Raw genomic sequence first — 17,945 nt, 5'->3', positions numbered from 1 at the left:
CTCCCCAGCCCTCACTCATCCTTTTGGGATGTCTCTGCAGTCTTCAGGCCCAATTCCCTGGGTCTGGAGGTGTCTGGGAGCACCAGGTCGCTCAGCCAAAGCCAGGGCAGATGAGAGGACATGCAGGCCGGATGCGGTGAGGTGCTGCAGCAAATGCTAGTGCAGAAGCTGGGTGACAAGGAGCTGTCCCCGTGCTCACAGCCAAACGCCTCTGGGGAGCCTACTAAGCTGGGTCTTCAAGGCATTTTTTCCAAGAAGAAGCTTTATGTCAGTGCTACGTCAGTACAATTTGCACCATTGTCCTCTTCTGGCCTCTCCTCTGTGCTGCGCCAACCCTTCCCTGGCGAGCTCCTGCCCCAGGTGAATGCAGATTTGTCTCCTGGGACACTCACATGGGAGTTGGGATTTTCAACCATTTGCCTTTTATTTATTTATTTATTTATTTATTTTCAACTTTAAATGGTGGTTTCCAGGAATTTTGGGTGGTTTCTAAGGATACTGCCTGCAGTACCCCCAGGATGCAGGCTGACGTGCCCTGTGTGCCTCAGGACGTTAGTAGACGGGTTGCCTGGGCAAGCTGCAGTGCCAGCAACCCATCTGGCCTTTGAAGCTGCCAACTCCTCAGCTGCTCGTTTTCCAAATCAGAAAGTCGTTATGGGAGCATGAGTCTAGGCAAGACCTCAAGGGTGAGCTGGATTTAAACTCCGAGTGACCACAACCCACTGCACTACGTATTTCTCTGCAGAGGTTTGCTCCACCGCAGCAGATGCATTGACTGACCAACTTTGCAGCTTTGGATGTTTTCAGACCCTCACTAGACCTGCAACTCTGACTGCTGGGTACCTCCAGGTCCCTGGCAGCTGCATTGCACTGGCTGCGTGGGTGATACTGTCCCAGGGAGAGCTGTCTCCTGCCAGTCTCACTGCAAACAGAGCATGGAGCCCTGGGGCTTGTGCTGGAGACTGTGGCCATATTTCTCTATCTGTGTTACGGGCTCCTGCTGTAAAACCCTATCCTGAATTTCTCCCCCTTCTGCCCCAGGGAGGCCACCAGCTGCTGTGTTGTCCCATGGTTTGTTGCAGGGTCACTGCTTGCAGAGGACAGGGGCTGGCACACGTTATTCTTCCCCTTTGGATGATGCCTGCTCTCACACACGGTGCCAGTTGTGTCAGAGGAGCGTGCTGTGGCCCTTTCTCTCATTGTAATATATTTAGCCCTACGTCTGGAAGACGGCTCGTACCAGGCAGAGGTGGGCTAAGGTTACCTCTGTGATAGTCTGTACATTTCTAGTCCGTGCAGCCGCTGCTGCTGCAGGACCCTGCTTTGAACTTCCGCTCCTTTTTATTTTTTCCTAGCAGACTTTTTACAGGAAGGGACATGGAGGTGATTTCCTTGCCCAATATTTATAACTCTGGAATATGTCTCCAGTGCAGTTAGGGAAAAGGAACTGAATTCAGCAGTACGACTGCGCCAGCAGAGCACATGTTTAGCTGGTGGTAGCCGTTTCCCCCTTCATGCCAGCACTGAGTTTGTCCTAGCATTCCTGAAACGCCTCTGAACACTTCACTTCTTGTTCAGAGAGCTTTGGGAAGAACGCACTTAGCCCCTTAAAAAAAAGCTGTCAGGTGGGAAGGGCTGTGCCTGTGTTCAGCCTCCATCCATCACCCTCCCCGGAATTTGAGCCGATTTCTCTTTTTGTGCCTATCACCTTCTCATTTCCTTTGGCTGGAATCCCTGTTTCTTTCTGCTGAAGTGCTTGGAGGGCAGGCGATTCCCTGGCTGACTGCTGATGAAACGAGATCAGCTTTCGGCATGGAGTTGTGTAACAGCTGCCCACTGTCACCGCAGAGCCAATTTGGGGACAGTGTCATCAGCTTTGTCAATCCATATGTCCCAGGGAGATGTTTACTGGATCAAAGCTTAAGCACACATTAACTGGATCAAATTCTTAAATGTACATCCGAGAGCTGAAGTGATGAATGGCACACCCAGCTCCCACCGGCCAAACAAAACTGCAGCTCAGTGGTTCAAGCTGAGCGCTCCTGTGAGATCAAGATATCCTGGGAGATTGTATCGCCCTCCCCCTTTATTTATTTATTTATTTTCAATGTGGACGTCTGTGAATAAGCAAATAATTTTTGTAGCATTTTATTTGCAAATTTCACATTGTTGTTATTCAACTTGCAGTTGTCAGGTCCTGCTCTGTGCTCGTGAAAAGCATCTCACAAAAGACCAGTATGAGTAATACCAGGGTTTTAGTTTCACAGATTGAGTGCAGAAAGGCCCGGTGGAAGCTTGCAGAGGTAGGTTGTAGCTTTCTAATAATAACAATGTCTTATTCGTCGGAGATGTGGGACGCCGTGTCCTGGAGGACGGCCTGCTGTACCTAACAGCAGAGCCTCCCCCAGTGAGGAAATGCCCTACATTATGCTTTGCAATGGGGTTTGTTGGTGAGACCCCAGCGCTGGTGACTCCAGCACCGCTCACACAGCATTTGGTCCAGGGTAAAGAGACCCAAAGAGCCTGCTACTGAAAAGAAGGTCTCAGGACTGAGTTTGGGTGTATATCTCTGGGCAGTCCCAAAAGCAGGATCGACTGGGCTTGCTTCTCCTCACTGCCTTGTTCTAGTTACATTTATGTACAATTCTCATCTTTCACAGTCTAATAATGACTTAGACTTTTCAGTCTGATAGTGGCTTAACTTCACCAACAAGCTTAGTATTTCTTTAACTGACTTGATTTACATAAGAAACCAACCACGTCTGTTGTGAAATTTGCAGCATGATTGAGATGTGGGCCTGCTCACGAGCCCATGGTCTGACGTTAGCTCTAGGTCACTTCTTAACAGACTTCTGAGCATCTGCAATGTGACAGCTGCCTTCAGGGTAGCCAAAGCAATGAAAGAAAAATTAATGCTTATTTATTTTAAATAACCATCTCATGCTGTAACGAAACTAAAAAACATAAACTTGTCTGGAAGCACCATATTTATCGGTCAGTATAAGCAGCTCCGTCCCTCTGCTAAAGTCAGTCAGTGTATATAGATTTGCATCTTTCTCTGGTCAGACACATGAGATTAACCCCCTGAAATTTTCATGTCTTTGAAAAGTGGCTTTAGCTTGTTTCTTTGCAGCATTGGATAGTTTATAATAGGAAATGTCAACCCAGCATTCTTGGTGCCTGTGGACAGCGGATTTCCTTATGGAAGTTGCCACAGCAATTTTCTCCCAAGAACAAGCTGTCTGTTTCAGGCTGGACAAATTCCAGCTCACATAATTACACTCTGCCCCCAAGGTCCAATTAATTCAGGCATCCTTAGCGCGCGCACACACACACACACACACGCTGGCTGCACGCAGCTGCCCTACGTGGATGAGCAGCTGTCGCCAGCACATCTGAGGGCCCGCAGCCCTCTGTGGCGAAGCCCTTGTACCTCATTCCTCCTCGCTCTGCTCCTGGAGGAGCGGAGGAGGCGGCACAAGGTCCCAATGGTGCCATGGGTCCCCGGGGATGGGCACAGTGGCACTATGTGCTCGCACTGCACATGGTGTTCTGCATGCCCGAGAGGGCACCGCTACTGAAATAATTCCTTACGTCCGTGCTTACAGCGGTCCCGCGGAGATGCGGGTCCCCTGCTCCACTTCCTTTCCTTTTCCTCCCAGTCTCCTTGCTTTCCTCCCTCTGCCTGCCCCCTTCTCCTTCCTCCTTCGTGCCTGCGTGACCCAGATCCACGTGGCTTTGACAGACTACGGCTAACCTGCAGCACTACAGAAGGCTGATGCCTTCCTCAGAGCATGCCGCTTCCTATTTTTACCCTCTCTGAATGACAGCCGCCTCAGACCGAGCTGTGGAAGCCTGGCCCCTGGCTCTCTGTGCAGGATTTGCACAGCCGGTGCTGCGGGCATCACTCACTCGTGCTCCAGCCTGTGTCCAGCCAGACTGGGGCCACACTGAAAATGTGTAACCATGAAGTGTGTAAAGAAGGTATGGGAAACTTGCATTTTCAGTTGTGCATGTGGAAATGAGAATGACAGACTATATAAGGTGGATTATAGGGTTTTGCTCTGTATTTTGAATTCCCTTTCCCCCACATCCCCATCTAGTTTTCGCCTGCTTTCATAAGCGCTGCGAGGAGTGAGACCACCTGCCTCGTGACACCACGGATTTGCTGTGGTATGGCAAGAGTGCGCACGTGCTCCCCTCCCAGCGCATTGCAAGTTTCTCTTGCTCACATGGTTTGTTTAAGCAAGACTCCAATAACAGATTGAATCATAAAAAAAAAAAAAGCTCCATTTTTCATCACCCTCAATCTGGGTTATTTTTTCCATATTTAATGGCTGGATAAGCAAATACTTACTGCATTTATTCCATGCGGTTGCTTTTCTGCTCAATGGTAGTGATATCCTTTTATGTATCACTTTATCATATAAATTTGGGGGGGGGCAGTGTTTGTTGTATGTTTTGTCTGGCAATCTGACTTTAAACCTTTATAATCATTACTTGCTATTGCACTGGCAATGAATCTAACCACATGCCCATTGCAGGCACTGAAGGTCCAGCACTTCCAGAGGGCTTTAAAGTTGTTTGTAAGCTGCATTGCTGGTGACGTCAAAAAGAATCTATTTTGCCTGAAAACAGAAAAGGTTTGAATCCGAGGGATCCATCTGGACACCAAGCTTTCCAAACTACAGGAATTCTAAAATTAAAATTTGGAATTAAATAAAAAATTGCACTTTGGAACTTTTCAAAGTTCCCAATTTTCACGTTGGAAGGCCTTCTTAGCCTCCCAAATATCTAAAACTCAAACTGCGTGGATTGCACTGGTGTGACTGAAAAACTAATATTTTGCAGCTGTTTTCCACTTGGGCATCCAAATCCTGAAGCAGGCATAAGGCATAAAAACAGATTTGAACATTTATTATATTCTCCAATACAAGTTGCTTGTATAACTGGAAAATATGTGATCGATGCAGTTCATGCACTGCAGCATCAGCCTGACTCAGAAGTTGCCTCTGCTGTGGAGCATGCAGGCTCCCACAATCAGAATGTTTGATATTGGCTGCTTAGACATATAAAGCGTAATTTATTTAATAGGAAAAAAAAAAAAAAAGAGGTGAGGCCCATCCCTGCAGAGCATGGGATGGGGTTAAAACCTGTGCTGGCTTGTAGTAGGGAGCAGGAGCTGCATGTGCTGGCTTTTTCTAGGGGAGATGGTGAAGCACCCTTTGACAGGAGTGCTGAGGAGGTGTTTGAGCCCAGCTGAACTGGCTGGGGGTGTCCATAGGTGTCTGGGGGCAAGCACATGGGCCCCAGCTCTGTGTACGTTGGGGGAATTTTAGGATGAGTCTGGCTATAGCTTCCAGTAAAATCACTGTACCCTTGGTATTTCCATGCAAATGTCCAGGTGAGCTCTTCAGTGCAAGGCTCCGCTCGTGCTTCAGCATCTTACTCCGGTTTCCGCAGCCCAGGAGCTGGGATGCTTTTTCTGCCTCCATCCCACCATGGAAAGCACAGGTGTCTCGGCACTGTTCACGCCTGCTGTGTGGATCCTATCCCAAACCTCTTCCCCTCTGCGCTCAGGGCACATTGCAGTCATGCAGAGGCTGCTCGGGATGGCACAGTGGTGCCCTGTGAGCTTGGAAATGCCCTCTAAAGGGCATTGCAAGGGCTGTCCTGCTAGCGTCCTGCTGTGAGGAGGATGGGGTCATCACTGCTTTCATTCCTCAGATGGAAGCTGAGGGACCTGCAAGGACAATTTTCATGGAGTATTTGGAAGGTGAGAAGTTCTGCACACCTGGTTCTACCTATTAGCAGGCGTGGGAGGTTTTCACTGCTGTCCTCGCCTGTCTTTAAAAGCATGTGATTTAATGCTTTCCCCTTATCAGTATGGTTGCTCCTGCTTTTTCCTCCTCACCTGCCTGTTTTTGTGTACAAATGCTGCTCTCAGTGCAACTTGTACCTCCTTTATACAACCCCTGCTGTGCTGCAGTTTCAAAACTGCCTTCTGTCTTCAGCAGAGCACCACGAAAAGCAAAGCACAGGCAATATTGCCCGGTGGAGCAGCTTGGAAATAACAGTCTCGGTTTCTCACTTTGCTTAACAACCTCTGTTTCTGACACTTTCTACCCAGGGTTTCCAGGACTTGAGAGCTCGTTGCCTGCTTTACTGGGTGCCTGCTGCGTGGCTCTTTCTGCTCAGCATTTTCCACTTGACCTTTCCAGTTTCTCTTGCTGCTTTGCCCTCAGCCAGCCAAAGGGCAGGTGCTGAGCAGAAGCCTGTTTGAGGCAGCAGGCTGCAGAATCGATGCCTGTGCATCCCTGTGGTAGTGCGAGGCATGACCAGAGGGTGAGCAGCTTGCTGGTCGAAGGCTGTGGGTCTTGGAGAGCCTGAAGAGCTTGCAGGGGGGAGCCTGTGTCAGGGAATACTACTCCATGAACAGAGATTATATTCTGCAGATACTGTCATGCTGAAGGGTATTTGTTTGTGACTTTCCCTCCAGCTGTTACCCAGAGGACTCCTCAAGGCCAGCGTGTGATTTTGCAAGCATTCAGTCCTTCCTGAGAGGGACTGCATGCCATACACATCTTGTCTTTTTCATCATGGTGCTGGTTTAGATCCTACATGTTCTTTCATGTCCAGGAGACAGAACGTGTGTGGTTGTGCTTAGAGAAGAATAATTTTAAAATTTGGAGAATCATTCTACTTTAAAAAGCATTTAATTTTATTATTTTTCCTTATTCTTACTCCTTTATTCCTTTTTTTTTTTTTTTAAATTTCTTGTCTGGCTTAAAGGAGCAGGTACAGAAGCTAAGCCTTTACTTTCCAAGTCTGACTCAGTTTGCACTCACGTGCTAGAGCGCAGCGTTGCCATCTGACAGCTGCCTGCAGCTCACTTCAGAATGAGATGGTGGTTTGAGTCCAGTGCTTCAGGCTTAAGGGAAACCAAAGAGAATTAAAAAAATAATAATAATAAATCTAATTTCTCCCGCAGGTTGGGACTGTGTGGGCGCTCCTGGTGGAGTGCCAGGAACAGAGATGGGAGGTGTACCGATGATGCCCTCTGCCTGGAAAGCACCTTTACCTCAGTGAGCAAACTCACCTTCCTTCTCAGCTCAGGATGTGACCCACGCTGCAAGGTGCATCTCATCAGCTGTGACCTGACTAGCAAAATGGCGATCTGGAGATGTGGTATGTGCTGGCTGCTTTCTGTTACTTGAGGGGTGTGTACCTGCTGGCTCACTTTTCTTTGAAAAGACAGTTAATTAAGTTCTGTAATTTCTGTAAAAATACATGCAATTCCAATCACATTACTGAAACTCCTCATGGCCTCCCCACGTAACGCATTTTGAGGCTTTGCAGCAATAAGGAAACAAAATCTGGCCTCTTAGATAAATCAGCTCCCTCATTTGCAGGGGCACCGCCACGTCTGTGGCTTGATACTGTGCTATTATAAGCCCACGTGTTGTCCTCAGAGCTGGTCCGTAATCAGTCTATTGCTGATTTCATGCTTTGATTTGAAGTTACTAAAAAGCTACACAGGCCCTCTAGGGGGTAAGAAGATTGGAAAGACTGGAATGGGCAACACAGGGAAAATAATCAGCAATGCCTGAGCTCCGGGAAACAAGCTCCTCTGGGAAAATGCCTTCTCTGTCACTTACAGCCTCTCTGCCCAGTGATAACCCAAGGGCCAGGGCAAGACACCAGATTAAGCCCATCAGGTATGCTGGATGGCACAACCTGGGCCAATTTAATGAGATGCTTACACAGGTGTTGTAACTGATGTTAGTTAACATCTTTGTGGCATGACTGGAGCGCGCTGCATCTTTTCTTAGGCAAAGATGTGGTTCTGCCGGCTACGTAAACACCAATCTACTCATTCCCTCTCCAACGCATGAGGGTATTAGGGGATGCTGCCTAGCTTTCAGAGGCAAACAAACTCAGAGTTTGCCACAGTGTCAATCTGCTCTGGGTGAAAAAACAGAGCAGAAAAGCCGAGCTCACATGGCATTTGCCCATCTCCTCACCGCTATGTCCTCACAAGTTTTATTTAGAGATACACAATTCACATGCCAGCTGTCCCCTGTGAATGGTGAGTGGCAAATGCAGCTCACCCCAGATAAGCACTCCTGATATTTCCTTCTTATGTGAGCCCTGTCCTCACACAGGAAGATCTGAACTTGGCACGCCTCCTGCCTGGGCTGCACAGGAGGATGTGGGAGTGGACGGATCCACAGTCGGTGTTGGGAAGAAGAGGTGTGGGGCAGGGCGATGAAGCCAAGGACGTCTGATTGTGCTCGACTCACCGTTCTGCTGTACTATCAGCAGAGCCTGATGAAAGGGTAAGGAAAACAAGTTCCTTACCCTTTCATCAAGTTCCAATGAAGCTACCCTTTCAAGCAAGTTCCAATGTTTGCACTGTCAGTCCAGACCCTGGGCAGGAAACTCCCTTAGAGGCAGGTGGTGTTAATGATTAACACGAGATGTAGGTGATTCTTGCTCGCACCCCAGGTAGGATGGCCTTCAGAAAGTCTTGCTCATAGATCACCAGGTTCCATTTTATGGCCTGTGAGAGCAGGAGCTGATGCTCAGGGATAAGGCAGTGGCTTGGCTTGGGTGGAAGAGAGGTCAAGAAGCTGTGACAGCTGTGTCTGTATCAGTAAGAGTAAAGGCATGTTGGGTCACCATCCCACTCTATGTATGGCACAGGCTTTGTGCTGTGCACACCGAGAATCAGAGTCTCTTTTCTAACCAGCTCCATCTCACTACCAGAGCAAGAACAGACATTTATATGGCACACATGCTGCATTTGTGGCCCAGAGAGAAGTGAAGTTATTTAATTTTTATTTCCTTTTGAAGCATCTAAAATGGAAGCATCCCCATGAACCTGGGAACAAATGTCTGGTGGTGCACAGTGTCAGCTGCGTTGCAACATGCAGTGGGCTGGGGCAGGAGTTCAGCGTGGTCCTGTTAAGACCAGATGCCTTCTGCTGTTCTTGACCGGATTTTTCTGAAATGGATTTAGATGTGGGAGTGTGCTAAGACATTGGAAATGTCTGGCATGAAGGGTATGATGAGTGTTTTCTGTTGCTTTAGATGACCCCTCTGAAGCTAATCCTAGCTCTGACTGAGATTGCCATCTATAAAATAGGTATTTTCCTTCCCTGCCAGCACTGCAGGTTCATTGATAGGTGAAGAGTGCAGCGGTAGACCAGTTTCTTTTTGTCTGTGACTGTTTATATCTTGCTAATTCATCATTGCCATAACTCTAAAGCCAGAATATCGCTGCATGAATTTATAGAAAAACTCAGAGGGAGACTTTTGCTTTTCAGCATGCTTAGTTTGCTGCACAATGCCACATGTTGCTTTTGGCTTTATTTGTTCTTCAGTGTTGGTTATTTTATAATATATGCCTGTGTAGGTACTTAAGCGTGTTGGAGTATGTTAGGTTTGCTTAGTGCTAAAAAATACCCTTTTGATTCTCTGTTACCTTTGTTCTCATTACAAAGTAATTGAAGAGTTTGTATTTGAACAATGAAGCTCATCTATCATTTTGCAGCATTTAGGTGGCTTTCTTGATGGTTGTCTTTTTTTCAAGCGCAATAGAAGGATAAAAGGTACATAGACTGATATATAACTCAGGGTGAGGCAAGTCAAGAAGGCAAACTGGAGATCTAAATTGCTGATTTTATTCCATGTGTTAAGTGTTCTCAAAAACTAAAGGCAATCCAGGAAACAGTTGGACATGGAAAGAGCATGTTATGATTTTTGATGTGGACTGTAAGGAAAACCATGTAGCAGTTTTCAGATTACCAGGAAAAAAAAAAGAAAAAAAAAAAGAAAAATTTGCAAGGTTATATACTGCAAGAAATTTAGGAAAGTTGGCAGTATATGGAAGTTTGGCACATGCAGAGTGGAGGCAGTCTGTATCCATGTAGGTCTTCACAGATATAGAGAGACACTTACATATGCTTTCTTTCTTAATCTTCTTAATCTTAATCTCTCCAAAACAGAGGGAAAACTTGTCTAGGTTTTTCCTGGAAATTACATTTTATTTTCCTTATCCACACAGAATGAGGAGGTGAACTCCTGTCCAATTTCTCGTGATTGACCTTTTTCAGAGAGCTATTAGTCACGAACAGGAAAAATGTCTGTACTCTCACACTATGCACAGGTTAACTTCTGTGTCGCTTTCATCCTCTTCACACATTCAGTTTAATAAATGCCATCGTTTAAGGTTATTTTCATCAATGAATAGATTACGATGAAGAGCAGCAAACATATGAGGTGCTCAGGAGATCCCCACCTTCTATTTCTGTCAGTGTGGTTGCTCCGTCTCAGTCAGTGGCATCTCTCTGCCCTATGATCCTCTTGAAAAATACTTTAATTCAGATCTTTTTTTTTTTTTGGCAGAACTGTTGCCTCAGAAGACATAAAAACCTCTGCATTGAGCATGTGTATAGAGAAATCTCTGGCCTTTGTCTGTCACAATACAACCCTCTTGCGTTACAGCTTTTGTATATACAACGCTGGGCAGTTTTCTGAGAGTAAAAGTAGAGATGATCTCCCATACAGGTTAAAACATATTCCCCTCCTCCTCCCCTCCGCTGCTTCCACTGCTTAAGCTGAAATCACCAATAGATTTTGGAGTTAGCGTTGTTCTGGCATAGCAGAATCCCCTTGTATGTCCTTGGATGAGAGATGTCCTTGCCTCAATGAGAGTACAGGCATCAATGCAGTTAAGAGTCATGACTGATACACACTTTGAAAGTGCTTTCAAGAAGTTAGAGAAGAAGACTATAATTCATTGATCTGGCTTCCATAAGCCAGCTGATACTGACATTTGAGTGAATAACAGGACACACAATCATCCAGTAAAAATTAGATGGCCCAGGGTATGGTGAGAAACCTGACTAATTTAGGCTAGATACCTAAATTTTGCATGGTGTATATTATGAGGCATTCATCCTGTCTTTGTTGGCAAAATCAACTTAATGCCACAGCAATTCATGTGGGAGGAGAATAATACCAAATACTAATAATACCAAAACCCCAAATTCAGCTTGAAATTTTGATTTAAATTTGTGGCAACATATGCTTAAACTTAGTATAAATGCAGCAAAGGAAGGAACTTTTTCATTTTTTTAGTTCTTTTCAAAGGGGTGACTGTGTGTGTGCTGGTCTGATCATGTCAGCAAATGGAGTCAACCTTCAGCTGCTGGGGGTGGCCTCATTTTGTTGGGGGCAGGTGGTTTCACAAGTCTCTGCTGGTGCACTTTGTCCCCTAGCAGAGAGGTAGAGACGTGCCTGATTTAATGCTGGCAGCTTTCTACATTCATATGCATATCACCAGTCTTATTGTTTGTTCATTTGGGCCTTTCACATACCACCAGTAGGGAAAGAAGCATTTATTTTAGTGAAAAATGTGACTGTGGAAATGTAAATTATTTGCAGGCTGCAGGCATAGCTTACTCTCCCCTAACGTTAATTGTAGCTCACTTTTATTTAGCACTTGACATTGTCCATTTAATTCAGCACTGAAGTTTTAGAAAGGTTTCTAAAGCATCACTTACACTTTCATTGTCTGCCTTCAGTAGCAAAAAAAAAAAAACAAAAAAAAACAACAGCATAGGTGAGCTACCATTTAACTCTAAAGCAGTAATAACAGAACATATGCCCATTAAGCAGTAACAAAAGAATCCTACTAGGCTATTTCTAAAATTGCTTGCCAAACTGGGAGTGTGCATTCCTCACATATGTATTGGGTAGTCTTTCCCTAGAACAAACTACGTAGTATTTATTGTCAACATTAACGCATTAATGTGCCTGTGAGAGGTATGCTGGCCAATGACAGACTGCACTATGATCAAAGTCGTGTTGAGATGTAGTTATGTGTCTTTCTTCCTGTTGGATAAAGACTTCCTAATTTCAGTTTATCTAAAGAAAAAAATGACAAAACATTCAACTCACTTATTCATAAATTAGCTGTGGGTGGATCTTGTGCAGACAGCACAATCAGGAAACTAAGTCTACTGAAATCCCTGCTAAGAAATTGCAGTTTTCTGAACTTTTTACTATTTTGAGAATATTGAAAATTATGGTTATTATTCATTCAAATGAAAAATTAGTGATCTAATATACAACCACTTTATGAAGCACACTAAGTTAAATATTTGTACGTGGACTTCGTGCTAATACATATTAATATACCCTATCGTATCCGGAAAAGTAACAAAACAGTTGTTTCTGAATTCTCAACTCTGCTAACATTTGTTGTGAAACCTTTCTTTTTATCCCAAACCAACATTTCCTGTGCAGCTGTCTTTTCACTTTTTTCGCCGCTGGAAGGAAGAATTAATGGACCATTCAAACAGAAAGGCACTCTGCAGGGGAAGAGACAGATCCATCCCCTGTGGGGGGCTGCTGTCCCTGCACAGCCCCTTGTGATGGGTACCGAGAGGGTGGAAGAGGACCTCTCGCTGGTTTGGCTTGGACAGAGCTGCTTCATCCTGAGGAAGGTGATTTGCTGTTCTCTGCTGGGTACAGTCACAGAAACATTCAGGTTGGAAAAGACCTCTAAAGTCTTTTAAGACCTCTGAGGCCTCTAAGGCCTCATCCTCTCTCCTGTCCCACACCTCAGACCAGGATTGTCCCTCTGCCCACCTTCTCCAGCATATTCTGTCCCTCTGCCCACCTTCTCCAGCATATTCCATGCCCAGGAAGAAAGACAAGAAAGATATTAAGGAGAATTCTGGCTGGGTGCAGAGTATCTGGAGAGAGCAGGGACTAACAGAAATGTCCCTGGCAGAAATAACCACCTGGGGTGGTTATTACTTAAAATCAGTGAGGAACAACTATCTGCAGCAGATTAAATTTGCTCTTTTCACTGTTTGTCAGGTTAGCTGTCTGTTGTAAGGAAAATCGGAAGTTTCTGAGGAAAACAGAAGGGTCTGAGAAGATGCACAGGCTGGTCTTGGGGCAGCGTCCCTGCTGCGACAGCTGGTTCAGGAGTGAAACTAATGTGAGCAGTCCCATCACAGCCACGGCCCAAACTGTTCTGGCAAGACTTAGCAAGGTATACCTTTTTTTTTTTTTTTTAACACCTTTTTAAAGCCCTGAGTGTGCCGGGGCCCCCAGGAGGGGCACAGGCACCACCTGTGTTGTCTCTGTGAGCCCAGCCAGCTTTCTGACCAGCTCCTCTCCTCTCGGCCCACATGCAGGGAAACAGGCACATATTTCCTTCCACCTGTTTTCTGCATCAGGCTGTACAGGGCCACATGCTGCCTTTCACTCTCTCACAAAAATTTGGTTTACCTCACCATTATGATTATATATGCCCCCAGTACAAGGGTGCTGGCAGACATCCCCGAAGTCATTACCTGCACGGTGCTTTGGATCGAGGCCTAGTGAACTGCAATTATCTGAGGAGGGTTTCCTTTTGGAGCCGACACCTTAATCACTAGACCCTTGGCTCTTTACAGAGGCAGAACCCTCCTGGCTGCAATTAATAAAATCTGCAGGCTGTGGCCCCGTGCAGCCTGTGTGAGGCAAAGCATAGTGCTTTAATGGTTTAACCTTTTGGGTTGGTGCTTAACACCTAACAGGTGCCACCAGTCAGCATAACAATGGAAACCAGAACTGTTTGTGTTGCTTTGTGTATTTCTGTCCAGGTGAAATAACCAAGCAGCTCCTCTGCCTGGCAAAGAACTCAGCATCTACCAAGGTGGGAGGTGTTGGTTTGACCTTATGGACTTACTTTTAATCAGTGATGGGATGATTGAGGACAAATGTGTTCACTCACAAATTTCACACAAGTCTGCTAATGCAAGCCTCTGGAACACACATTCTGTATAAATCCCACCAGAAGGGGGCTTGCTGGAAGCAATGAGACCAGCTGAACCCATCAGGACCACTGCTGCCTGCAGCTGTGCGTGGCGGAGTGCAGCCTCTCTTTTGAGATAGATACTGGTCTTGGGTGCTCGTATCCCTGGGGTCTGATTCTGCAAACAGGTACAGCATGCAGAATCAACCAGAATACAAGGCACCTGAGAGCTAAATATAAGTGCTACTTAATAAATAGCAGCCCTGCAAGGATCACTTGCTTCTAAGGAGACAGAATTAATGGGGTTTTAGTCCCAGTCTGGAAGTTCATGAAGTTCTTTTTTTTGTATGTGAACAGTCCCGTTGAAATCACTGGGATTAACTACCAAGGTCAAAGCAACGTTTGCATCTGCCGCTGATCTGAAGCCTACTGCAGATGTTTGCCCAGAGCTTGGTTTTTCAGATTGCGTGCTTTTGTTGACTTTGATAGGATTATTTGCCCCAGTTTAGTGCATGGTGGGCCATTATGTGTGGGTCTGGGCTTTGATCTGCTAGCAGAAGCCTCTGTTCCCATTCCTCCCCCTATCCCTGTACTACAGATTTCACCTTCATGCATTAGGTGTACTCAAACCTGCTGCAAAATGTGTTGTCCACTCACAGTTACAGCTGAAAAATCACAGTGCTTATCCTGTGCTTGAGAGCCTTTATAGAGCTACAGCAGGATGACTGAAACTGGTATGGTTATGAAGCTGCCTAACAAATTATTTAAATTGCATGGGTTTATATATATATATATATTTGTATATTTATATATATATATTTGCCTACATTTGGGTTATACTGCTGGCACTGAACTCATGCTTTATGATGAAAACCAACATATATTTAGGCTTAACTACATGTAATCACTTCTTAAATACTGTTGTGGTTTTTTTTTTTTATTATGAAGCTACTTGAATCAGCGTAAGTATGGAGTCAAAGTATCATTTGGAACAGAGGACTAGGAAAATAATTCTACCAAAAAATTAGCATGCTGGCCAAAAACATGTGGACATATTGATTGCAATCAATAACACCAAAAGATTTTAAGACTGAAGTCACACCAAAAGAAGAAGTAAACACTCCCTGTCTGCTGGCAATGTTCTGCTTTCAGCTGCTGTTATCATTTCAAAATAATCCTCATCTGAGTGGAAGAGAATTCCTTGTGCTGCACCTCAGCATGGGTGCTGTCAGCTTGTTCTTCCATGTGATGCCTATCACAGAGGAAGAAGCTGAAGGAACTCACTGCATGTGTTCTCTTGTCCTACCAAGTCCAGAAATCCCTTTCAGAGCAGTCCTGTACGGTCACAAAACTGTACTCAGTTAAAAGATTATTGTGACATTATTATTAGAAATAGCTGCAGCAACGACTTGCCAAATGAACCATTAAAAGAAAACCAGGTTCACTGAACCACAACAAAATTCATTAAAGCTTGCTTTGGGCAACATACGGTCTTTGAAGGTCTTTATCTTTTTAACTATTCATCTCTTCCAGCATCTGTGGCAAAGCCCTCCACCTCTCTTTTTATTTCATTTGAATGTAAATACTCATTTCCAATAATGCACATTTCCTTTATTGACAAACTCATTTGACAGTGCGTCACTGGTAAATCAGACAATCTGCCAACATACAGAAATGTGAATAGCAAAAAAACAAACAAAAAACACACACACAAAAAAACCAACTTTATACTGTTAGCGTGAATGATAAATTCTTTATGCTTGGGGAACACTGGTTAAAACTTTTTGGCTGTTGCTTTCACTCTCTAGCTGAGTGTTTGCTGGTCTTCAGTCTAAAGTTTCACCGATCCTAAACAAGTTTTATTTCAGATGACAAAAGAGGAGGTCCAAACCTGATTCCTCTAAATGGAGGACTCACAACTGGAACCCACTGTGTAAAATACAGGCAGTAGCTTGCCTGTGCCTCGGAGCATATGCCAACACTGCCGTCTAGCTTCTGCAGAGGTTGTTGCATGCTGTTGCTTCATTCTAGCTGATCACATTCATATGCGAGGCAGCATTACGGAGCCACCTGTAGTGGCTGGGGCATCATAACATGGGCTTCTGTTCTCAGACAGGGTCCTCTGACATGCCACCCTCCGCTGGTCTCAGTGTTGTCTTCCATTTGCTGTTCCTCTCTCCTGTCCTTATTCTGTGTCTTATGGTATACCATGCATACAATTATTTTTTCTCTAACACCACAAAAATCTGAAGTTCTGTCTTTAGGACTACAGGCATTTTATATATAGTCACCACTGGGATTTTACAAAGTTTTTAGGCTTCCATTTACCATGCTATAAGCTTGTGTATATTTACCAAAATCTTTATTTATACAGTTTTTAGGCTACAGGTAGTGTTGCATAAAAAGTAGGCAAGAAAATAGAAAGCAAATACTTATTATTAAGACAACAGGGATCTGTTAAACTGTGGCTTGAACTTGTGTAATTCCTCCATTTTCAAACAATCTATAATGCAGGAATTAAGCCATTACATTCCAGCTTCCTTGCTGCTGTAATTCGAGAGAAATTGATTATCATTGGTAGATTAAGGTGATTTGAGGTAGAATTCAGCCCACAGTTTCCTGTTTGGCTGATTATTTCGTTTCCATTTCTTGACTTTCTTCCATTAGTCTTCATTCAATAATTCAGCTACAGCTATCCTTACATATTCCTGTCAACCTTATAATTAACATGTATCCATGGGTACTGCCTCACGTTAGTGAAGCAAGGTCGTATCTGAAGGAGAATCTTTTGTATTGGTTGAAGCAGCTGTTATTGTGGCTGCATACCTGGATGAATCAATTAATCATTTCATTAAGCTAAAGTGCCTCTTAGCGATGCTAATCAAAAGCACGCTGTTCACAATTTTCCCAAACAACCCCCGAAACCTAAACCAACAAACAAAACACTTTGTGACCAACAAACAAGCTTTGCTGTCATAAATAGGCTAAGCTTTATTTAACATAATCATAATAATAATAAGATCTGAAAGGGATTTCATCAGCATTATGAATATGTTCCTTTAGGGATGATAGGCATTAGCAAAACAGCCGTCCCTGGTGATTGCATCTGAATGGTTAATGCTGCTTAAAGCAGGGTTTTTATTTGCTATACCATTTTGGACAGGAAACATTTTCTGATCTTCACTGCATTTTTGTGGGTCAGGAGAGTCCTGGCCCTTCCTGCAACACCCCCAGTGCAAGCTGAGGGGTTTTGCACGTGCTGCTCCTTGACTTCCACAGGCAAGGACAGGAGAGCAAGCCAAGCACAGTTTGAAAGGGAAGGGGAGATGGAACAGACAACATAGGTGGTAGCACTGAAAGTGGGCAGCTTCAGAGGGAGCTTCTCTAGAGGGGAGAGGTCAGCATGTAAAGAAATGAGACAACTAGCATCAAAACTGCATAGGAACTGAATTTTTAACACTGTTACTGCTGATATACTGAGCTCGTATTCTCTTTTCTCCTGAGACTAGGTATCTGCTGAATAATTTCTTAAATTACTTTCAATCCAGGTCTCAGGATCTTAATCCTGGACACTGATCCCTATGGCCTCAGCATCAAAACAACGCACAGCCGTCGGGCACAAGAGCCAGAGTGAAGATCTTCTCCAGCGTGAGAAACTGAGCTGATTCTAAACCTCAAGTTTCTGGGATTTCTCTGGTTACTTGGAGCTCCACAGAGCTGTGGGCTCTGCTTCGCACTCTAGGGAGCAGCCGAGGGCCTCCGGAGGCTGCTGGAGACCCGCGGGGCAGGCAGGGAAGCGCTGCCGGGGCTGGGGAGCGGTGCTGCGGTGCGCTTCTCCATCTGGTGGCCGCTTATGAGTAAAGCGGTTCAGGGTGGTCACAGCAGCTCAGCTACCCTGAAGGCACAAGGCTCCCTGGAGAAAGAGAGGCAGAGAGAGTTGTCTGTCTGCACAGAGACCTTTGCAAGGGGCACCGCGGCAGCCTGTGGCAATTTTTATGTATTTGTGAGCAGCCCCGCTGGCAGTCCTAGGGCTGCGGCTGCTGCTCGGGGCATGGGAGCAAGTCCCCCGCTAGGTGGGTGAAGCTCTGCTGCTGGCAGAGGCTCCGAGAGGCTCTGGGAGCAGCGC

The 17,945-nt window shown here is 45.2% G+C and overlaps 2 protein-coding genes across 3 annotated transcripts in view; one reads left to right on the top strand and one right to left on the bottom strand.

The window, feature by feature from the left end:
- The window catches only part of TMEM215 (transmembrane protein 215), a 43,101-nt gene that overhangs the window by 18,151 nt on the left and 7,005 nt on the right, over window positions 1-17,945 (bottom strand). The gene's annotated exons all lie outside the window — the stretch shown is intronic.
- Window positions 921-17,732, top strand: LOC308185605 (uncharacterized protein). Of its 2 annotated transcripts, XM_080573945.1 has the most exons (4): window positions 921-7,188; window positions 12,316-12,559; window positions 12,895-13,072; window positions 14,768-17,732. In XM_080573945.1, the coding sequence occupies exons 1-4, from the start codon at window positions 7,170-7,172 to the stop codon at window positions 14,783-14,785; spliced, it is 459 nt and encodes a 152-aa protein (XP_080430071.1). In that variant the 5' UTR covers window positions 921-7,169; the 3' UTR covers window positions 14,786-17,732. The 2 variants fall into 2 exon arrangements, 1 of the variants encoding a protein (XP_080430071.1); XR_013943503.1 differs by having other exon boundaries at window positions 921-12,515; window positions 12,895-17,732.

Source organism: Anser brachyrhynchus (genome assembly GCF_964034855.1).
Source record: "Anser brachyrhynchus genome assembly, chromosome: Z".
Lineage (NCBI taxonomy): Eukaryota > Metazoa > Chordata > Aves > Anseriformes > Anatidae > Anser > Anser brachyrhynchus.
The sequence above is the reverse complement of the archived record's forward strand: the minus strand, read 5'-3'. Positions and strand labels throughout refer to the sequence as shown.

What these genes read in the sequence shown, in the direction of transcription:
- LOC308185605 (XM_080573945.1), top strand. An exon ending in ACAGTCACAGAAACATTCAG is followed by an intron (nt 12,560 to 12,894) that starts GTTGGAAAAGAC and finishes ACTGTTTGTCAG; the next exon opens with GTTAGCTGTCTGTTGTAAGG.